The 22,741-nt window shown below is 50.0% G+C and overlaps 6 protein-coding genes across 6 annotated transcripts; 5 read left to right on the top strand and 1 right to left on the bottom strand.

The window, feature by feature from the left end:
• Nucleotides 1-6: 6 nt before the first annotated feature.
• Nucleotides 7-1,359, bottom strand: EI90DRAFT_3124384 (uncharacterized protein; the record flags this gene model as incomplete). The annotated part of the gene is made up of 7 exons (XM_039063711.1): nucleotides 7-201; nucleotides 267-299; nucleotides 361-464; nucleotides 520-717; nucleotides 800-847; nucleotides 920-1,069; nucleotides 1,128-1,359. The coding sequence occupies 7 exons, from the start codon at nucleotides 1,357-1,359 to the stop codon at nucleotides 7-9; spliced, it is 960 nt and encodes a 319-aa protein (XP_038915439.1).
• A 611-nt stretch (nucleotides 1,360-1,970) lies between these two features.
• EI90DRAFT_3154973 (Rgp1-domain-containing protein) lies at nucleotides 1,971-5,347 on the top strand. The gene is made up of 6 exons (XM_039065963.1): nucleotides 1,971-2,536; nucleotides 2,592-3,521; nucleotides 3,575-3,799; nucleotides 3,852-4,220; nucleotides 4,271-4,404; nucleotides 4,503-5,347. Exons 1-6 carry the CDS (start codon nucleotides 2,005-2,007, stop codon nucleotides 5,235-5,237), a joined length of 2,925 nt encoding a protein of 974 aa, XP_038915438.1. The 5' UTR covers nucleotides 1,971-2,004; the 3' UTR covers nucleotides 5,238-5,347.
• A 57-nt stretch (nucleotides 5,348-5,404) lies between these two features.
• EI90DRAFT_3060425 (PSP1 C-terminal conserved region-domain-containing protein) lies at nucleotides 5,405-8,396 on the top strand. Its single transcript, XM_039060488.1, has 5 exons — nucleotides 5,405-5,514; nucleotides 5,691-7,869; nucleotides 7,922-8,029; nucleotides 8,091-8,168; nucleotides 8,222-8,396. The coding sequence occupies exons 2-5, from the start codon at nucleotides 5,774-5,776 to the stop codon at nucleotides 8,274-8,276; spliced, it is 2,337 nt and encodes a 778-aa protein (XP_038915437.1). The 5' UTR covers nucleotides 5,405-5,514; nucleotides 5,691-5,773; the 3' UTR covers nucleotides 8,277-8,396.
• Nucleotides 8,397-13,340: 4,944 nt separating this feature from the next.
• On the top strand, nucleotides 13,341-15,081 carry EI90DRAFT_3016795 (uncharacterized protein; the record flags this gene model as incomplete). The annotated part of the gene is made up of 2 exons (XM_039057034.1): nucleotides 13,341-13,424; nucleotides 13,480-15,081. 2 exons carry the CDS (start codon nucleotides 13,341-13,343, stop codon nucleotides 15,079-15,081), a joined length of 1,686 nt encoding a protein of 561 aa, XP_038915436.1.
• Nucleotides 15,082-18,370: 3,289 nt separating this feature from the next.
• On the top strand, nucleotides 18,371-19,729 carry EI90DRAFT_2813520 (uncharacterized protein; the record flags this gene model as incomplete). The annotated part of the gene is made up of 1 exon (XM_039053542.1): nucleotides 18,371-19,729. A coding segment is annotated over one exon (1,359 nt), but the record flags the coding sequence as incomplete, so codon positions are not given.
• Nucleotides 19,730-20,233: 504 nt separating this feature from the next.
• On the top strand, nucleotides 20,234-22,253 carry EI90DRAFT_2973050 (short-chain dehydrogenase/reductase SDR). Its single transcript, XM_039055765.1, has 11 exons — nucleotides 20,234-20,556; nucleotides 20,648-20,720; nucleotides 20,778-20,814; nucleotides 20,884-20,972; nucleotides 21,035-21,069; nucleotides 21,122-21,151; nucleotides 21,212-21,370; nucleotides 21,429-21,448; nucleotides 21,506-21,534; nucleotides 21,589-21,840; nucleotides 21,895-22,253. The coding sequence occupies exons 1-11, from the start codon at nucleotides 20,469-20,471 to the stop codon at nucleotides 21,962-21,964; spliced, it is 882 nt and encodes a 293-aa protein (XP_038915434.1). The 5' UTR covers nucleotides 20,234-20,468; the 3' UTR covers nucleotides 21,965-22,253.
• The last annotated feature ends 488 nt before the right edge of the window (nucleotides 22,254-22,741 follow it).

Here is a 22,741-nt window from a genome sequence, read left to right as displayed (position 1 = left end):
CATAGTCTAGTAGCTTCGCCGATGTTGGGTGGTATTAGTGTCTAATGCCGCAAAGTTAGTGTTGAAGCCTAGCTTGGCATTAAAAATATCCGCCGCTCGACCCTTCTTCTCCTTGCGAGCTTCGACCTCAGCAGCACGGCAAGTAGTCACCGCTTTATCTGTTTTCTTCAGGCCACACTTGTTGACGAGGTTGTCGCAAATCTAAGCCGCACCAAAGAATCATTAGACTCCGAATCACAATCATCTCTTGCCTGAGCTGCACTTACAAACTGGAATATAACGTCAGGGTTTGGGGCGCTCTATTATAGAAATATAACACATCAGCAACATCATTTTGTAGAGGACAATATCGACACAAACACCATGGGGGAACTGTTGTAGATTGTGAGGAAGGAACGAGAATCCAGTTGCTTTACGTCCATCTAAACCAGCACCGAAAATAACACTTGGATCCGTGCATTTCCCTGCAAAGAGGGTCCAGGTAAGCGGAGAACCTCTACGGGTTGACTGTGACGGTACCGAAGTTCAGCCCCCCAGTGTTATTAACGGAGGTTGTAATGTTCGCTTGCACGCCAGTACTGTTAGCCGGAGGCGTACTGGTAAAGCCTGGGGCTGAGAACGTTGAAGTAACGGTCACCGTGACCGTAGAGGGCGTGCAATTCTTATTCACGTTTAGATTTGCTCTTGTACCTATTATATTCACAGGGGATTTGACCCCTGATGTGGCAGCGGTAGTTAGGCGTGTGACAAGGGATTAGCATTCCCTTAGCGAACCACAATGAATAGTTGATTTCCCCACCGTTGGGACCTGCACTTTTCGTTGAGGTAGCGAACGATGTCTGAATCCCTAGTGCTTTGTTGCTGGAAGTTGCTCAGGTGAGTAATTAGGCATCCATCGCCCCGAAAAATTGGGCCCTACAAGACATCAGCCGCCCCCCACCAGTAGAATTCCGGGCTGCTTTTTGACCCGCTTGGCAAGCTGTGATCTGAGCCGGTGAGGCTTTACATTTATCTTCAAGCTGCTGGCAAATAAAGCGACTGATGACGCCGATATCCTGAGCAGAACCGTCTATGAGCCAACCACTGAGCCAATGAAAAAGGCGAATAATTCTGTAGAGAGCGCGTACGATTGAAGTCAACCTGATTGATAGGACGAAATGCTGCTTGCGTGCGACCATCAATGCCTGAGCTATATCCTGGGAATGTAGTTGATGGATGATGGACGACACTGGGCACCCACGAAAATTCAATTTCTGGGGAACCACAAGATCCAAAACCAGGTGCTCTCGGATAGTTATTCCCGAAAGGACGAGCAGATGCAACGAGTACGAGAGCTGACACTACAAGTGGGAAGTGCATAGTTCTGAGGCAAGGAGCAAGGAGCGGTTGCGGAAAATGGAGTCCGAGAGCCCAGCTAAGTGGCGACAAGTGGTGTTAAATTTGATGATACATCTGCGTAGCAAGGAATCGTGCAACATCATACCTCTGGAGTTATATATAATGGAGAAAAAATGTTGGTTGGCGTTAATGACTACGAGGACTCCTTGGCTTTACACTCTTTTATAGATGAAGAGCAGGTGCCAACGGTGACCCGTAGCTACAGCATCCGGCCGGCCATCTGCAGCCCCAGGCCACACAGCATAGGAAGGCATGTAGTTGCGCACACAGGCAACGGGTGAGACGGTGACATCGAGCGATCACTAGTTGCCATCAGTGTAGTTCACAACAAGTGCCATTCAGGACAGGGACGCATCAATACTCTACGCAGCCATGATGGCATCCCCTGAGATCGAGGGACACATGGTCAAATGATGGGATGGCGTCTTGATATCCTTCCCTGCAAGTGTCCAATCACTGAGATGTTGGACAGAAAACCCTCTTCTGGACGCGAGGCTACATGTATAATACCTGCCAAAGCTGTGTGCATAAAATCGATGCTTTGACGCCAAAAATCAGCTTGCACAGCCACTCTCAGTGATACTCTCCTTCCAATCCGAGAATGAGATGTCAGACGGCTCAGACGGCATACAAGTGAATGTTGTGCCCACACAATCCTCATACTTCGCTGGTGAAACTTTTCAGGTCACGATTACTTTTTCCAACGTAAACACGCAGTCGTCGCCCGACATTCATCCTCGACCTGGTGTTTCACCCGCAACACTTGGCCGTTCACATCGTAGAGCCGCTCATTCTGTGGCAAATTTTCTGCCTATTATACCTCCTTCCCCTAGAGTGTCGCCATATCTGACCTCAGACTTAAACGCCAAGCCTATTTCAGCGGTGAAGATTCCCAGACCTCATCGCCGGGTCGGAAAATGCAAGCGGGCTGATGCTAAATGCGAAACCAACTACTCAGCTATCACTCCGTCTGATGATCACACCCTCAATGATAAATCAAGACATAATTCTCGGTCACTCTCTCTGTCATCAATGCAATCCCAGAATCTCCCTACCTCGGCTAGAGACCGTGCCCGTCCTGAGTTAGACATCCATCCAAGCCCTTTAGTGACTAAGAAAATAATTGAACCTTCCTCGAGTGCGTGCATTGACTCATCGTTCTCGATATAGATGGCCTCAATCAATTGATGTAGTACCTTCCCCATCGCCGCATAATTCTCCGCATCCATCCACATCCTATGACCGACCGTCTTCATTCTCCGTGCTATCTCGTCCCAACGCACAATCTTCAATTCCATTGCACCATCCTCATGCACGGAAGCAATCGGTTACTGATAGTCTGCCTGAACTCCAAGAGACACAAGCTGTTTCGGCGCAGTCAGGGTTTACCCAATCACTAGATACTATCAGTGAAGTCGGATCCACCCAGGCATCCCCTTCAAAAAATGGGCTGGCGGCCGCACCTGCTTTAAATTCAAGCGGGCGAAGTTTCGCGCGCCAGGGACCTAAAGGCCAGGCAACTAACATCCCACCACGTCTGCGTGGGGATGGCATTGATCATCGCAGACCACCCCCTCGTTCTGCCTCTGCAGCTGCTTCCACCTTTTCATCGTTATCTCACATGTTTCAAGCTCCAGGGCAGCAGACTCTTCTTTGGGCGTACGCCCAACTGGTTGGCACCTTCGAATTAGAACCAACCCTTGTTCCTGCTCATGAAGCAGATGTGTTGAGGGCTCATTTACGGGCTGGAATGGCACTTGGCGGTGGCCGAATGGATATCGATAACGCTAATCAATCGCCTTATACATTCGGATTCCTACCGTCTTTATTTTCTTCCGCACCATCGATCTCTTCTACCCCTGGTTCCACGGATCTGCAAGGAACTGCTTTACTTGTGTCCCCTACTTCCCCGAGATTTGGCTCCTCGCTATTCTCGTTTTTCTCGCCCAATCCTCATTCAAGTGCATTTGGTTTCAGCACGCGGAGCCCCAGCTCGGGCAATAGTTTAGGTGATGCATCATCAGCCTCAGGGTACCGTTCGCACATGCCGTTGCCTACTCTCGAAACTCAGCCAACGGTGCTCGTTGTAGACCTTCAGCTCGATCCAGGGCAAAGTCGATCTTGTATGTTTTCTGTTTCCGAAATATTTGTTTATTTGTTGATGAGAGTTGCATAGACACTTACAGTCTTCCGCTCCCATCCGCCCTTCCACCAACTTATCGAGGTCGTGCATTCAGATTCTCATATACATTAATAATCGGGACGTCTCGTAGCTCGAGTGGCTCGTACAGTATTTCAACTGCCTCGCTACCCATTTTCCCATTTAGTAGCGCAGATCAGCTTAACAAGCAGAGGAGCAAAGTCGTGAGGATTCCTGTGAGGATCTACAATCACGTCGCAGGTGTGTAAGATGTCAGCACGTGGAACCCATTTGCTGAGCCGCCTCGCTTTAGTGGGCAGAGTCCCGAGACCGTACGATCTCCTCTGGCCAGTGGCGCGCCGGCGAGAGACCCGTACGTTGATTTCGTCCGCTGCGTTCGTGGAGGAAATAACCAAAGAATCACCTCTGCACTCGTCCAGCCACCATGGATGGATAAGGGATGGAACACCTTCGTCACTGTCGCGGACCCGAGTTGAGTCGTATGCTGCTGCGCTCCTCCGTGGAGATGTGCGTAAGGCATCCCTTAGTGTCATGCCGCGACTGAGTACAGATTCTTCGGGTACTGGCGAAGCGATGGAACATGAGAACGAATTTTCATCCAGTCTCGAAAAATATTCGTGTCGTCAAGTCGTGGAAGTGATGACACGAAATCCGAAGAAGGGTGAGTCCAATCTTCATTTCCCCCACAGCCATGTCCCAATTATCATCTAGTCTCGTATGACATTGCAAAAGATGGAGAAGATGTTGCAGTGCTTACCTTTGTAAAATCGGCGTACCGGGTGGGAGAGACAATCCTTGGTATACTTGACATCAACTTGGCCCCAGGACATGCAAGGGTGCTCAAGGTACCATCTGCTCTTCTCCGGTGGCTAATTCACTCACTTCATTCCTGAATCAAACGCAATCAATGGAAACACATTTAATATTTGATGTCACAATGCAGCTTTCGGCGGCACTTGAAGCACAAGAAACTCTGCCGTCACCAATTCAAACACACGCCTTTTCACGAAACTCCCACAGACGCACTCATTCAGAATATGCGCTTTCGTTCGCGATGAACACTCATCGTGCATCCTTCTCTCTCGACATTCCGGCCGACGCCACCCCTGCGTTCGGCTTCATTGCTCCACCCTCACCTCACCAAGAAGCTGGGGATGTAGATGCACCACCCACGAAAGGGGGGGTGGAATGGAAGATTCGCTTGTGCTTCTTGGTAGCTGTCTTACCATCCAAGACATATGACACAGGGCGCAACCTGGGTCGATTGCGTAAGGCCGCTAAACGGCCCAAGTCGGAAATGACTTCTTCCACCGGCACAACTGTGCAGGAATCTGATTGTGAGGATCCTACACGATTCCGTATTCCGATGCATAGCTTGCTTCCGGATGAACCTAGCAGCGAATGGGCGACCTCGTGGAGTATCGGTGAATCGTTGGCACCTCTTCGTTTCGTGGAAGATGAACTTGAGAATGCACGAGTGGGAGGATGGATGTCGATGATCATGGGAACTGGAAGCGACGGAGGCAATTCGGTTGTGGAGCCAGATGGGATCGCCGAAGCAGAAACTAAGGGGATATGGAAGGAAACGAAGTTGGATGTTCTGGAATGTGAAGTTCCTGTGATGGTATGGCCTGGTGCGACGGCTTTTCAACCTGTAGAGACCAGCTTCAACGCATGATGAGTCTTTGCAAATGGATATCCTATTTCTCTCTATCGGCACCCCGCCCTCGTAATTATTGCTGTGCAGGTCATGGGAGAATGTTCGAGTTTTCTGGGTCTGTCTAGCTTATTGAAATATCGGAAGCAACCCTCAGTGTTCCAACCTGGGGAAGGTCATCTGGCCTCACCTCTTTAGACAGACTAGACAGCTCCATAGAGGCCCTTAAACAGTGACGCGAGTGTTATAGAAGTTTTCAAACCCATTAGACTGGAATAATAGCCCATTGACGCCAGAGGTACGTGTGGCACGAGCCAACCATTTCAGTGGTCACCGATCTCTGAGCTCATTAATGCATTCATATGCGTCTGCGTCTTTTTCCTTGCACGGTGCGTTCTCGTGTGGTCCTATCTGGGGTAGTTGTAGTCCAAAGTAATAATCCCTCCATTGACAATTAGGTGCCGAACGGCTCAGCTGACTCGCTCGTAACGGGCAAGCCTGCAGAAGTACCACAAAAACCTCATATACAACACAGTCTATTCTATCCGGTTCTCAATATGCAGCAGGGACCACCTGACGACATTCGTCGCTCCCGTTTCGCGCTTGATCCGGAGTACGATCCTCCCACCTCTCGCCAGTCCCGAGCTGCCAGTCAACCTCCAAACTCGTCGGGATACTACGCTGCGCCCCCTCTCGATTTTGGCATAGCCTCCAGGCGCTTAGAAAGTGCCACTTCGGGATCTCGAGTGAGGGATCCTAGCCCATCCCGTTGGCCCCCCATCTCACGCGCGCAAGTTTCGGCATCTCGCAGTGTCTCTTTCTCTGAGCAACCTTCGTCGTCGAACAGCCTTATGGCTCATCTGAACAGGGAATCTAGGTTTGCCTCCACTTTCGAGGATGACGAAGAGTCTCTGGACGAGTTCGATGCGTTCGGGCAGTCGCAGAATCTTGGGAACAGAAGAGGCGATGATCTCAGCCGTGGACGGCCTCAATCAGTTGGCACTAGTACCATGAGGCCGAGGATTGCATCGTCACCCTTTCAGAACCAATTAGGCTATCCTTCGAACGCCGTCGGTAGTATGCAGTCGTCTGCCAGATATAATCCGAGTTTGGCAACCGGTCGTATTGATACTAACGTAGGCCCGACTTCGTCAAGACTGGCGTACGATCGTTTCGGGTACCGCACGGGAGTGGATGACCTGTCGAACATGAGTCCCTTTGTCCGGGACCTCAATCAAATTCCGTTCTCTGACGATGGGTTCCGCGACGTATGGGGCTCTGGAATAAGTGGGAGAGAAGATGGCGGCGGAAGTGGTGCGACCAGTAGACGTCATAGCGTCAGCGTTGTTCAGCCGCGCAGGGGTATTTCCGTAGGGTTCAACGCTGGTGGGTTAGACTCTGGCTCACCGAAAAGTGCTCTATCCGAGCTACCGGATGGTGGGTTCGGGTCCATTCGCAACGGTGGAGGAATAGGTTCTTACGGCGGCGGTGGAAGAGGTCTTATGTTCTCTGACGACGAACTTGCGAGTAGTCTCAACACTCTCAATCTCAACTTAGAGCATGAACCTAGCCGTACCCCTCGCGTTATGGGTCCAAGTCAGCCCTCTTCCCTTCCAACTTATGCCCCTCACCGTAGTGTGGGGCCCCCACTCGACACGGGCAACAGCTCTCGTGGGATTGGTCTTAACCTCAATATCCCTGCAGTAAACTCCCATAATCCATCATCTCAATCGTTTGCGTCATCTCGACTCGAATCATACAGCGACACCGAGCATACTCAAAGTCCATCTACGGCAGAGCGCCCTCCACCACTAGAGCATGGCCTGAACGAATACAAAAATGGGAACGGGGCAGGACCCGCTGGCTTTAACGATCGATACACCCCTCAACGAAATACGCTAGGCAGCCCATATGTGGAAGGCGACCTTAGAAGGCAGCAGCAGCCCGGTGCCTCAGCTGCCTACAATCAGTTCGTAGATGTGCCTAACGATACAGTGCGACATCATCAAACCAGTCATAATGGCGCCCCTCCCTCCCCTACCACCCTGCGCGGCGTCCTGCCTCCCCCCCTATCGCTCCAAGGGCTGAATCGAAATACCGCTTATATGGCATCAATGTCTTCCCCCCGTTCGCCTACTGTTCCTACGTATGGTGGGGGTGTTACTTCCCCGGTTTCCATTAACCCATACTATCCCGGTATCAACCCTCCAACCCAACAGCCGCCGCATACCCACCAACATCAGCGTCAGGCCTCCCTTCCCACCGATTCGAATGCAAACATCAATGAGCTCGGTCGTGGCGTTCCTCTCCACGCCGTGCCTCCCTCTTCACCACTTTACATCGTCGAGTTCAAAGCTGGTCGCACCGATATCTTCTATTCTACCGGTGGTGACCTATCCTTGAATGGTCTGCGTACGGGAGATCTGGTAATTGTAGAGGCGGACCGAGGCAAAGACTTGGGCAGGATCATCAATAATAGCATTACGCCCGCCGACGTGGAAGCATTCCAAAAGCAGCAGGCGGAGAATGCTGCGCTTCATCAACAAATGATGATGAATGCTGGTGAAGATGGAATGCCACCACCTACGCCCAAGGCGACGAAGGAGCTTATGCCGAAGAGGATCTATGCGAAGGCTTCGGCCCAGGACGCCCAGTGAGTGCACCGCCTTACTGCCCGTTGCACGACCAGCTAACATGAGCCACAGGCTACTCATGTCGAAGCAAGCAGACGAAACGAAAGCCCTGCAACTGTGTCAGAGCAAAGTCCGCGCTAAAAAGTTACCCATGGAGGTTGTTGATGCTGAGTATCAATGGTTCGTGGTATTTCTTGCTTCTTCTGGGGCTCTGTTGGTAACTTTGTCTCCGTCTGAGCAGGGATAGACGCAAGTTAACATTTTATTTCATTGCTGATCGACGGATCGACTTTCGTGAGCTCGTCCGTGAGCTTTTCAGGTACCGTTACCGCTTCATGGTGCACATAAGCCGTTGCTAACTTTGTGTGGTAGATTATATAAAACACGCATTTGGATGGCGTGTCTGCAAGGACCCACCGCCGAATAAGACGCCTCGTCGATCGTCATGCTACCAACACGACATATCCCGCTGTTGCCATCCATCAATATTCTCTGCAAGCGATAACTTTGGACTCGTTCTGGTCACCCACACTACACTCCTAGCTCAAAAAGTTTTTCCTCGCTATACGTATATCTCCTCTGCATTGCCCAAGACACAATATCAAGTGCGCCATATTCGCGACAATCTTTTATCCCGACATCAGTTTGCTTCACCCAGGGTTAGTCAGTTCACGATATTGGTTCTGTTTACACTGTATTCTTTTGATGTGTTGTCAGTGCCCTCGATTCCTCACGTCTATTATTTGTTTGTGCCTCGTTCTCTGATAGCTCGCATTTCGCTTTGGACGTGGATATATTACCATTATTTTGGAGATGTCAACATGTACAAATATATGATGTCATTACAATATGTAGTCCACGGCAGTGTTTAATGATCGCCTGTGTAATAGTGCAGACGTACGATCCCTCTCCAAATCCAGTTCCATTTCGTATCCTTCGGTTTTTGTGGCGAAGATTGACAAGATCGCTGTCAAGATGGCCAGTCAACAAATTCCCATGAACATGGACTTTCCATATTGGATTGGACAGTGGCTAGCTTGCAAGCGTCTTAGCTCGTGTATGACTTCATTAGCTAAATCGCACAATACGCCTAATGACTCTATATTACTTGGTCTCAACCGCTCCAAAGTCATTGTTGTCGATCTGCTCTGGAGAACATGTTGCTCGCCAGTGGTGAAAGGTACGTACAGTCCAGTCGGGTCTTTGGCCTCAATGATTATCGTGGACCTCTTGTACGTCATTGGATGCAAGTATAAAGTCACCCATATTACGTAAAGATCTGGTGCTATGTTTCCTCTCTTCCGCCCCCTCAGTTCATCATGTTTTTTCCTCAGTTTATCCCTTCCCCATCTCCCACAGATTGATATTATGACGTGAGCATTACAAACTACGGATAACAATAGAGAAAGTGGCAGTGCGCAGGAAGAAAGGGACCATGTAGGCAGGTTACCAGCCTCTATTGGAATAGAGATTGGTTGGGGGTTTTGAGTGGATACGCGACCCCGCAACTACTAGCTCAATCTACAGTATATCTTAAACCTCGAACCGAGGTGAAATCATACTAAATATATCGCACCAATCACCTTATTATCCTCGGTATTCATGATGTGACGCATCGACGCGCCACAGCAATGAAGTAGGTGTTTGAATTTTTAAAATGATTCCTCGATCGGGTTATAATCAGGAGAGCATGGCGGAAGGTAAACCAATCCATATTGTATATAGTGTGCACCGCCGTCGAGAATTGAGGTAAATATTCGTACCTTCTCTCATTCATTTGCTTGATTGAGGGATGTTTGTAAATCGAGTAGTCGTCCAATACAATGAGCGAATTCATGAGCGAAATTAGGTTCATCTCTCGCAGTAGTTTGCGGATGGATCGACGAAACTCCTGGGTATCACAGGCCCCCCCCGCAGAGTGGGCCATCTAGTGATAGCCCCAGTGTCGATGTGGCATTCCGATGCCCTTTCTGGCTGTGATTATTGTTTGTCAAAGCGAGAGGGTACCATGGCATAACGACATAGCCCATAACTTGTGGACGCCGCCTGACGCAGCACAGCCCACTCTTCTTCTCGCCTTGCGTGTTTAATTATTTCCATTTGGACCAGACCTCAAATTGAATCTCAGATCACACCAAACCTTCATGCGGGATACACATTTTGACGAGCATCAGACACGAAACTCCAAAAGTCCTCTTGAAAAGCTGCAGAAGGAGCACGGGATTCTGGGTCCCATTGGGGGTGCGAAAGCACCGGGGGAAGCCCAACCTCATCGTTTGAAGCCGGTTGGGAGTCATCTCGAAGTGAGAATTACCCGATTGGTACAGGGGAAAGAAGTTCGATAAGTCCTTACTGTTGTCCAACGCGACGGAAACGCCCACTCTTTTGCTCTGGGGGGAGTGGTGCAGCTTTCCTTAACATAGGACGCAGTATGCGAATGAAGCGGCAGTTCTAATTGTCGAGGTAGGCCCAACTGTACTCGTTTTCTCGTATTTCAAATCATATCTTCCGAGGCCGATAGAAGATAGTGCGGGACATGAGACCCATGCTGCGGGTGGTTCGTTCATTGCAATCTCGATGATGGAAATACGAGAACATTGTTGAAACACGAGATAACGAATATGGATGGGCTGATGTGGATGACCAGAACTATCCCTACATTCACATACTCCATCCGATGTTTAAGGGGAGCCGTGCCGCACCGGGCTCCTCGCTGGTTACCATACGCAGCCACTTCGGGCCCTCCAAAAAGCTAAATTCCCCGAGCACATTGCCCAAGAATCACGAATGGACTATCCATCACCAGACGATGTAGCACTTCGATAAGAAACAGAGGGGGGATCGATGGAACCCAAAAAAGTTCTTCATCGTCCGCGTTTGCAATGCACCCACTCAGATTGATAACGTCCTACGATATTTTCAATAGAATAAGTTACGCACGGGCAGGTTTATGGCGGCAGCGACGTGCGGCGATGGAAGGGTAGAGGTTCGCTGGCCGAGAAAGCGACGGATTGACAAAAGAAACGGGAGGTTTGGCTCCCGAATGTTGTCGAAATAGCACATTAGGGGGAAATAATTCAAGAGGGAATCATCGCGACGATTGCGAACGGCAAGGCGGCGGTTGCGCGTTAGCGCAGGATGTCAACCGCACGTACGGAGGGATCTCTTGCGGTTTTGGGGTGGACCAGCCGGGTTGGACTGTGTGGACTCGACCGATCGTGGGCAATTGAAAATTTGATGCTATAATTCGTAAAATGGTATTACATTCTAAAATCCGGAGGTTCCGCAGGTCACCATCCAGCTACGTTTTGCGCTGAAATCAGCAAGTGCTCCAGCGCCACCTTGGACCCTCATTTTTGTATAAGTTACCTTGGCCCCTGATTGCAGTGAAACCTCAGCATGCTGCTACGCGCAGGCCAGCTCACCTACAGTTCATTCAGAGAACCACCGCACCTCGATGAGGGGATGACTAGTGGTGTTGCGACATCAAGATGGTGCAAATGAAGTGCTTCGTCCTAGTCCACCCAGCCGTTGGAAAAGAAGGACACTCGAGCCGTCGAGAGGGGCAGTCCAGATCTCCAGGATCCGAACACCCCCTTGCACGTACCTGGTATTGTGTCCAACCCAAAGGTGGTCAGAGAGAGCAGCATGGAGGCCATTGAAATTCATAAGCGAGCTAGTGTTCAACATTGCAGAGTATTTCAAAGAGCTTGCCAACTTTCAGCGTCTCACATGGAGCCGTCAAACCAATGTTCTTCCTCCCCACTTCCTCCCCACTTCGATAAAGACATCAGTGCAACGTTCGTGGCTCTACGCACTAATTGGACTCCGCGCACTGATACTTCTTGGTTCCTCAACAAAACGTCACCCGCCATCGGTGCATCACTGCATGTTCCCGGGGCGAACATGACCCTGATGACGCCGAATGAGAGCTCTATGGCAGCGAGGGCATATATTAAATTGGACTTGGTGGGAAAGGACGTCCGCCAACCCTCATGTGAACACTGCTGACAGTTCACAGAGTGAGACCCATCTTGCTGGTAGCCCGGACTTCAATATGGAGATAGAAGCGAAACCCAACAGGTAGGGTTCTACGACGTCGTGCCTCGTAGTTCAACCCATCCCCTTATGCACGACCAATATCGTTCAGGGAGAAGGGGATACTGTCCTAGTCGAGTCGAGATTTTAGAGAGATCACATTATGGGGCCAACCATTGACGACTAATGCATGAGCAGCTCGTAAACGTGAATACGTGGCTAGAGCACTTGTGCTCTAGATATGTATTACCTCACATCGCTGTCTGGGAGGATGGAATCCGTGTCGAGGGATTGGCTTCTATCCTAGATCGCAGGGGTCGCAAGGCTTCAGGGCTGAAAATCAGGGTGGAAATATGCGTTTTTGGGATTTAAGAGCATCGTACCAAGAAAGCGTAAACCAGGGTACACTCGGAATTAGCAATCTGATGTCTCCTGAGAAATTGAGGATAAACCGCTGTCTTAGAGCGGCATCACTCAATACTTGTTGCTATAAACCCCATATGAGAGATCCAGCCGAATTTAATATGACAAACTGGCAGTATTGCGAAGCATCTATGCAAATTTGTCGGACAAATTCTGGGGTGTACATACAACCATCAGGAGCGATGTCTTTTCTCGGACGCCTCTTTGCTTCATTTCCCAAGGATCTAGAGTGCACGAGGCATGTGTGCCAGGTATCGACGTCTTGGGAATGGGAGATGGTTGATCACAAGGTGCAGGACTGAAACTGGCATGTTGGAACCCCTCTTGAATCGAATCCTATCGAGTGAATTGCGCTGGTTTCAGGGGCTGTAGCTGCTAGAGATGCAGTAGTGCCGAGTGACAGCATGAATTGCGCTGGCTTCAGGGGCTGTGGTTGGGGTGTAAAGATACAGTAGCACCGAGTAACAACATGAATTGCGCTGAGATATCGAGTATGAATTGTGACAGACCCCGTGAGTGAGAGGCAATCGGATTTAATTTACCAAATCGGGAGCAAGCGTCTGCACATTGTCTACACAAGTCTGCCCAACAACTTTGGCCCCTACGCGTTCATACACCAGGGATGATGTATTCTTTCAGACGAGAGGCATAAGAAGTCGCGCCCTTGTCCTCGTTCCGGCGGAGGTACGGACACACTAGCAGAAATCCGCGACTGAAATAACGGGCCGGAAACCCTGCACGATGAACATAGCCTTGATGAGTATTGCGCCCAGGCCCGAATACCTTTGTGTGAAGCGATGGGTAAGTCATCCTCTCTTGGAGGACATATCAATGTATACCGTTGAGGCATTATCGACGACTTAGGGAATGGGAGAGGTTTAAAGTGCAGCTCCAAAACAAGCGTACTGACGGGTTGAACCTCCTTCCATCGAGGCGAATGAAGATTGAAATTCGATAATCGGCCGGAACACTGTATAAAAAGACGCAGTTAGTCCTTCCTGTCCCAGTGCAAAAACTCTCACAACTGATCATGGCTTCCGCTGCACACCGACGACCAGATACCCAGACCCCTAGCGGGCAAGAGGGGGAAGAGGCCCAGTCCGCTATCGTAATCGTGAGCCACCTGAACCATCTCTCTGGGGGAAGGCTGAGATGTATCTTGTTCTTAGTTACGAAGAACCCCCCTCCCTGTTGACATTTACGAGTTGACCGAGATGCTACCCTATGGAGAAGTCCTTCTTCCATACTCGAAAGACTATGACAGAGCAATCACCATCGACAACGACTGTTTCACGACGTGGTTAAAACCTTGTGCCGTCGTACTACCTCGCAACGCAGAGGAGCTTGCACAGATCGTGAATTTCGCGCGCGACAAACGAATTATTTTAACCATAAAGAGTGGGGGACACTCAACGGGCGGCTACTGCCTCAATGATCGCGGCATAGTTGTCGACCTGAGTGCGATGAAGAACGTTCGGATCAACGAACAGAGTACCGAGATAACGATGCAGGCAGGGTGCGTCTGGGACGATGTTTACGCCTTACTTCGAGGAAAGGATTCGGCGAATATGGTTGTGGGTGGGTTATGCCCAACTGTTGGCGTATCTGGTTTCACACTCGCAGGAGGAGCCAGCCCTTTCTCGCGCAGCTATGGCCTAGGAATCGATAACGTTCTTGAGATGACGGTCGTTACAGCTGCAGGAGAGGTGGTGACGGTCCGACCCGACGATGCAGATCCACTGCAGCAGGATTTGTTTTGGGGTTTATGTGGCGGAGGCGGCGGTAACTTCGGCATCGTCACCGAATTCAAGTCGCGTGTGCACAGGCTCTCGAGCCCAAATGGTCTTTGCACCTTCGGCACTCTCACCTGGTTTTTAGGTGACATAGAGTCTCGGCTAAGGTTCCTTGCGATGATGCGTTTATTCGATGAACTTGCCCCCAGTTGGCCAGATGAGCTCTGTATGGAGGCGGTCTGGGTTTACGATGAGGCGCCACCAAGGCCAAGACAGTTGATCGGGCAGCTCCATGTCTTTTATAACGGTAGAAAAGAATCCTGCAGTGGTCTCATCGCTCCTTTGCTTGCTTTTGACCCCACCGCATGGTGGCCCGTGGAAATGTCGTGGCGCGAATGGGTGGATAGGCAAGAATCCGATCCTGCCGGGAGCAAGGGGTATCCTCGTTACTCATCCTTCATTTTCGATTCTATCCGACGCGGACTTGTAGAGTCGATCATGGATATGATGGATTACGCCGAAAAGCTCCTTGCAGGCGATGGAGGATATGCTCGCTTCATGTGGGCCCACATCGGTGGGGCCACTGCTCGAGTAGGCTCCTCGGACACACCATTCCCATGGCGAAACGGTTTATACGTCTCCAGGCTCACACTCCGATGGGGCAGTTCGAGTATGGAGCAAAGCGTGCAGGACTTCACTGATCGGTGCAGGCGAAACCTTTCGCCGTTCGCTCTAAAAGAAAAGGCAGCCTATCTTAATTTTATCGATGCCAGTCTCAACGACTGGGCAGAGGCGTGCTACGACACAAACTATCCTCGACTCCAAACGGTCAAGGCCGAATGGGACCCTGCCGACTTCTTCAAGTCCCCGCTAAGCATTCAACTTCCCACTTCATGGGGCTGGATACGCAAACGTTCAACCTCTCATCAGACAGCTTCAACCGCCCAAGCTCCCGCCCAGCCCGACCGTTCCTCGCGGGGTGACCCTACGATTCCGGAGAAGTATTGGTTGCCGAGCATCGCGATGATCGAGGGTTAATGACGATTCAATTTATGCTAAGGCACGGAATGAAGTGGGCGAAGAACCAGGAGGTGACCGGATGAATCGCACTTTATTGACGTTGTCCGTGGATATTGAAAGGATATAATACAACTCTCTGTCAGTGTCCGTACAAACTCACGCATATTACGTAACTACGTACGCTTATGATGCTGAAATTATGTACCGGTTCCCTTTTCTCCCTAGTCCATCAGGTTGTCTATCAGGATCCAGCAGTTCCATATAGTGAATCCTGTCCAACAGCTTGGGCGGCGATCCACGCAGCTCGGATGTTCTTTTATGTCCGTCGGGGACTTCCATGTGCCAGCATTTATCTAGCATCAGTCTCCACGCCCTACTAGTGAACTCAAGTTCTTCCTTAAAAGTCATGACAATGTTCACAATCGCCCTCGCAGGCGAGATGAGTGCTTTCAGTGATTCTACTCTAGTGTTTAGAATCTATTAGAATTCTTGGGATCGTAGCGTACGCTGAGGCCAACTCACGTTTGTTGATGTTGAGTCTAGCGGCGGTCATGATTTACGCTTGTTTCCTTTCTTGGAACAGTCGCTGCCAAAGTCAGTGCGCATTCATGGCGCCTGGCTATAAAAGCAGGAGTTTTTGGGTCTTACGATTTTTCCTCAGTTCACGTACAATGGGACTGAGGTGAGTCTAAGTTTTTAACCTCTTCTTACTGTATCCGCTATCGATATACTCATTCATGTATCCCAGCGATAACTCGCTAGGTGATTATATTCCAATCTATATTAGTTCACGTACAACGGGACTGAGCGATAACTCGCCAGTCCTCCATTTCGTCTTATAGAATCATGGGAAGAATGGCGTCTACGTTGATGCCGAGTGATCGTTCCAAGATAGCCGGTTAGTGGGTGTCGCCACCCCTCTCGTCATAATCCAGCCATACCAACACAACCAGCCAACCCCCAACCCCACAAATGCAGTACTTACTGTTGTTGTATCAGTCCGGAATACGCTTTGGTCACCGGCTGTATCTCAGTCTCGATAACGATACGACGAGTGTATGCATCGCTTTTCGCATCCCGTGGTAACCACTATCGCAACCGCTTCAATTAATATTCGTACCTTCGAGACCCCTTCAACGCGACGTACAGGTCAACCTGTTGGTCGAGAATCATTGTGGGACACCACTGACCCTTATTCATGGCATTGCTTGCTTTCCAGCTAGTGAAATCGTCATATGGGCTGTCAGCATTGCTGCTCAGTCAGCGTGCCTAATCTCGCAATGCTTTAGTACCATGCATATCCCCCTTTCTACTTGATCGTGTCAGCCGGAACGGAAGTACGCCTGTACGTATTAGGGAAACTGAATACTGTTGACGACCGTTGTGCAGGAAAGCACACACCACGTATGTCGCTGGCCCTTGTCAAATCAGTGTATTCCCAATTTAGATCTCCTGAGTCCGGACACTCCTTCGTCCAACCCAAAGACGACCAGAGAAGCAACTGGAATCCTTTCATATTATAAGTTAGCCAGTGTACAACATCCCAGCGTGAGTACTCCAATAGCTCCCCACGCTGAATAAAATGTCACCCGTAATCGGTGTGCGTGCCGGGGGCGAATGACCCCAAACAGGAGCTCCATCCCAGAGAGACTCAATGCAGAAGGACATTTGTCATTGGGTAGGATATGCACTGCTTCTTGCACGGAGTCGTCTCACGAGACAGAATGAGACCCGTCTTGCGGGTAGCTCGAACTTCAATATGCCGACGGAAGCGAAGTTCAACAGAGTCACTCAATTCAATGTTACTCTTTGCAACCAAGTCAAGTCTGTCAGACAAGTTTGTGTTCATACAACCATCAGGAGCGATGTCTTTCGGACGAAAGATGGAAATCTGTAAATCCTACTTTGGTCCTCCTTGCTTCATTTCCTGAGGATTCAGAGTGCACGAGGCATGCCGCATGTGTGCCTGTGCTAACATAACGGAATTGGAGGTCCGCCGAAATTAAAGTAAATATCCAATTGAGTTGTGAGATGCATAAGCTACATTGCATTTGTGGAACTGGGCAAATATAGCCTTGATGGCTATCGGCTGTTCGAGCTTGAATTCCAGTGGGTGTTGCAGCGATAAGCCCAGATCCTCTCTTAGGTCTGCAGATATTGACGTCTTGGGAATGGGAGAGGATCGAATTGGTCACAAGGTGCAGCGGGCAGGTTGGAATCCAAATCGAGCCTGAGTCTTATCATATCAATTGCGCTGACTTCAGGGGTAGTGGTTAGATGTGAAGATATGGGAGCACCATAGTGATGCAGCATAGGTCACAGTTCAACCAGGATCAGCAGTCCACGTCTTCTACTGAGAAATCGAATGTGAACCATAACACAATACAAGCCCCGTGTGAGCCGGTCGGAATCCATTTGCCAAATGGGGAGCATGCGAAGCACCCGCGCACGTCTGCCCAACAGCTTTGGAGGTGTCGTGCCCTTATGTGTTCATACGTCAGGGCTTAGGGATGATGTCTAGATGACAAGCCGCGTCTTTGTCCTCGTTGCGCTATGGCCCAGCGGAGGTACGGCCACAGGAATCCGCCAGGCATGTGTGCCACGCAAAGATAACGGGCTCAGGACCTCACGACGTGGATAATGAACCAAGTCATGGGATGGCCAACAACGTGGGCATTACATTGTCGTGTAACTGTACGAACATAGCCTTGATGAGCATTGGCTGCCCAAGCTTGGATTCATTGTGTGAAGTGATGGGTAAGCCAATGCTAATTGTTGAGGCATTATTGACGACTTAGGGAATGGGAAAGGTTCAAATTGGTCACAAAGTGCAGCCCCCAAATGGGGATGTTGACGGGTTGAACCTTTTCATTCGTAATCCCATCGAGGTGAACGAAGATCGAAATCCGATAATCGATCGGAACACTGTATAAAAGACGCAGTCAGTCCCTTCCGTCCTAGCGTAAAATTCTGAGAATTGATCATGACCTCTGCTGCACGCCTTCCAGCTTCGACTAGAACGGGCCAAATCCGTGTGGGCACAAGTCTCCCCATATTTAGGCCTGAACGGCCGGATATCCTGACCTCTAGCGATCTAGAGGAGGAAGAAGTACGGTCCATCGCCTTAACTGTGAGCCACTTGATCAATCTCTCTGGGCAGAGCTGAGTTATGTCTTGCTCTCAGCTAAAGGAAATACGTGCCCCGGGAGTAGTAGGGACTGACGTAGGATGGTCCTTCGTCCACGCTATTCATACCGTTTCCCAGATGGTCGACATGCTTCCATACGGGGAAGTCATTCGTTATGCTCCAGATTCGACAGAATATGAAAGAGCAATTTTCATCGGCAATCTCTTGTACAAGAAGTTGACTCCCATTGCCGTCGTACAGCCTCGTAACACAGAGGAGGTCGTACAAATTGTGGATTTGGCGCGCACCAATCAAATTCGTTTAACTGTCAAAAATGGGGGACACTCATACGCTGGCTATTGCCTCAATGATGGCGGCATAGTTCTCGATCTGGGCGCGATGAAGAACGTTCGCATCAATGAACAGAGTACCGAGGTAACGATTGAGGCGGGGTGCATCTGGAAAGACGTGTACGCCGTACTTCAAAGAAAGGATTTGGCGAATATGGTCGTGGGCGGGCAATGCCCAACTGTTGGCGTATCTGGTTTCACGCTCGGAGGAGGATGTAGCACTTTCTCGCGCAGCTATGGTCTAGGAATCGATAACGTTATCGAGATGACAATCGTCACGGCTGCAGGAAAGGTAGTGAAGGTCCGGCGCGACGACACGAGCCCGCTGAAGAAGGATCTATTTTGGGCTTTATGCGGTGGAGGCGGCGGTAACTTCGGCATTCTCGTGGAATTCAAGTCGCGTGTTCACCAGCTCTCAGACGCAAATGGTCAAGTTGTGTGTGGCGAGCTCACATGGGTGTTGGATGACAAGGAAGCTCAGAGGGCGTACCTCCAAATGATGGATACATTCAATACCCACGAGTGGCCAGATGAGCTCACTGTCGACGCGATCTGGCGTTACAACGAAAATCAGCAGTTGCTCGGGCAGATGACTGTCATCTATAATGGCGACAGGACCCAGTGCCTGGAAGTGATCGATCCCTTGCTGAAGTATAATCCGGCAGGAGGAGCAAGTGACCTGGTAGAAATGCCGTGGCGCAACTGGGTGGTTGTCGAGGAAGGTTTCGATCACAGGAGCAAGGTGTATCACCACCACTCGTCTTTCATTTTTGGATCCATTCCCTCCGAGCTTACAAAGAGGATCATCAAGATCATGCAGGATTCCAAAAAGCTCCTTGCAGGCGGTAAGGGAAAAGCTCACGTCCTATGGGACCACATCGGTGGGGCTACTGCTCGAGTGGGTTCCACGGATACGGCATTTCCATGGCGGGATGGTCTATACGTCGCCAACATCAAAGTCCAATGGAACAGTCTGGATATGACCAAAAAAGTGATCGACTTCATGGATGACTGCAGGAACCAACTCTCGCCGTTCATTCTGAAAGGAAAAGCAGCCTATATTAATTACATCGATAGGACCCTCCCAAACTGGACAGAGGCGTACTACGACGAAAACTATCCTCGACTGCAAACAGTCAAGGCTCGATGGGACCCCGACGAATTCTTCAGGTTCGCGCAAAGCATTCGACCTTACACTCCACCGACCAACAATGGCCCGGTACGTGAGCTTCCAAGTCCTCATCAGATAGCTTCAACTGACCCAGCCTCCGCCCAGTCCGTGGGGGTTGACACGACAGAGTTGGAGAAGTTTTCGTTACCAAACGTCGCGATCCTCGAGGGCAATGAGGATTCGATCTATAAAAACCTGGCCAAGGCACGGAAGGAGTGGGTGAAGCAGTAATGGCTGAATGAATTGCACTCACTGCTGTCCGCGGATATTGAGGAGATACAATACAAGTTGCGCTGCACACTTTTCAGGTAACCCAGCATCACGACGCGCGTCTCTGAGTGTGTCCCTTTTGTAATCGAACAAATTAACCTGCAAGTGACCGAAAACTCGAAGTCCCATAGGAACACCGTTTAATTGAAATAGGCATATGGACGAGTTGAGTATTATCGGGACCAACATATGTTTCCGCCACGGATAGACGCCGTGCGCTAAGGAGTTCAAGTCACGGGTTCCCGGCTTTAATTAAATGCCGGGCTCCGTCCGCCAACCATCACGGCGTGTGTAGCTGTTGATGTTGATTCTATCGGCAGTTCTGCAGCCGGGTTATGCCTTTGCCCCCGACTGTTGTTGTCATCCCGAGTTGGACGTATAAGTTGCCGGATCAGGAATCCCGTGAAAATGTGACTCAATTCGCAACGGGCACTATTAATTGAGCTCCGCTTGCGCAGCCCACCGTGCTCCCCAACTTTTCGTTACAATGGCCGCCCGTCTCACTCAAGTGCAAGGACACCTTTCGAACAACCATCCTCGAGGCCTTCTGGCTGGCGAGGTTGCCATCATTACTGGTGGGCTTCATCACGCACTAATGGGGCATGAATTCTTTCGAGACTCACGATCCGCTTTCGCATCGCATTCTTTCGACCTTATTCATTTCAGGCGCTGCACAAGGGATTGGAAGGTCGACGGCTCTCTTATTTGCTAAAGAAGGCGCAAAAGTCGTCGTGTCGGAGTGAGTGGATGAGATGCAGTTGATGTGCTTGCGCTAACACTTATGCATCCCGGAAAGCTTGGATGCGAAGAAAGCTGAGGCTGTCGTTGAGGAGGTCAGTTGGTCACATTTATAGTTGCCGAACCTCTCGTTCAAATCGTACACTCCACCTCTTGGTTCACAGATTCGTGCTGCTGGTGGTGATGCGATTGCTGTTGGAGGTGATGTGTCGGCAGAGGACTTCCCGGACAGAATCATAAAAGCCACCATCGAGTCAGTGTCATCAGAAGGCTTCGGTGCATCACAGACGAAAACCTCACACTTTGACCTTTCAGCAAATACGGCAAACTTAATCATCTCATCAACAATGGTGAGTAACTCCCAATACGAGATTCCAATGATTCACCATGGTTCTATGATAGCTGGCTTCACATTCGACAAAATGATTCACAGTGGGTTGTTGACTGTATTCTTAATCATTTATCACTGATATTCGTGCGTTCAATGAATAGCCATGACTGACCAGACGTTCGATATCATCCTCAAGGTTCACGTCCGCGCTCCTTTCCGCCTTATCCGTGCCGCAGCACCGTATTTGCGTATTAAGGGTAGCAAGGAAAACCGGTCAATTGTAAATGTCTCGAGCACCAGTGGTTTGCACGGAAACGTTGGTAAGACATTCCTTCAATGCAACTCAGGCAAACATTAACTCGGTGTGTTCCCACGCAGGACAAATCAACTACGCGGCCGTAGGGATCCATTTCGAAAAAGTTTTACCTGTATGCCTAACCATTTCTTTCATATAGGGGAAAGCTGCCGTGGTTGGTATGTCAAAGTAGGTAGTCGAATGCCGATGTGGGCCATTGCTAATTTGAAATCTATTCTCAAGAACTATCGCGAAAGAATGGGGTTCGTTTGGTGTCCGTGCCAATACGGTCGCTTATGGCTTTATTGAGACCCGCCTGACCGCTAACAAGGCTGATGGCGCATCCATCGAAATCGGAGGCAAGAAGATTGCTCTGGGCGTACCGAAGCCCGCTGCTCCAACTGGCGACAAGAAAGCAGCTGCGCCGCCTGTTCCAAATCCTATTCCTCTCCAGCGCGGTGGTACTCCCGACGAGGCCGGTGCTGCCATCCTCTTGTAAGTTTGCTTTGCACAGCTAAGAGTCCGGGGTGCTGATCTGAATCATTTCAGTTTGGCCTCACCTCTCGCCTCTTATATCTCAGGACACACTTTAGAAGTGACCGGTGGTCTCGGAATTTGATCCGATCCTGTTGTAGGTATACAAAAGAGATATACACTTCACTGGAGGATGCCATCTATGCTTTTCCCACGCCAGAGACCCTTGCTAGAAGGTGAAGTGGACATTTTAGAGCTCCTAGCAAATGGCTTGGCATAGGCGAAAGTGACTTCGATTGTTCGTTTACTTGCGACGTTAGTAGTTTCTCTTTGGGTCAGCATCGAGAATCCGATGGCATAGCATTGACACACATGAGAAGGGGACTTAAGATACAAACCGTCCTACGTGGATTTGTAGTCGAGCTACGGGCTTGCTGTAAGAATGTCTGTGCGATCTGCTGCGGGCGCTGAGAATGAGTAAATTTCGCTATAACCAAATCGTTCGGCAACAAGTTCAATGAACCATGCGTATCAGTGCAACAGTGAGCTGTTGTCGCAGTACCCAGGAACCATCAAAGTGATTGTGGAAATATCATTCCCCTTCGAAGTTCGCCGCGGCGTTGTGGTCTCTCGCCACGGCAGAGAAATGTAGATCGTTATTACCAAAGACGAACCCAGTGAGTGTGCTCGGCCCAAGTGAGTTCACGTGTGTCGCTCGAAGAAGGAAATGGATGCTCGGGAACAACTACCATCTCCGACGACGGAGCACCTGTGGGTTACGGCATCCTCGCAATTGAGTCGCAGCAGCTGAAGAGGCGAGCTTTCCTAAAAGGTGTTGCGCTGGATACTTGTATTATCAACCAGTAGCCTGTTTTGATAGCCTTGTTTTGATGGTGTCCACCGAATCAAAGAAAGAACGAAT

The sequence above is a fragment of the Cantharellus anzutake genome, assembly GCF_015039405.1.
Source record: "Cantharellus anzutake strain C23 chromosome Unknown EI90scaffold_27, whole genome shotgun sequence".
Lineage (NCBI taxonomy): Eukaryota > Fungi > Basidiomycota > Agaricomycetes > Cantharellales > Hydnaceae > Cantharellus > Cantharellus anzutake.
The sequence above is the reverse complement of the archived record's forward strand: the minus strand, read 5'-3'. Positions and strand labels throughout refer to the sequence as shown.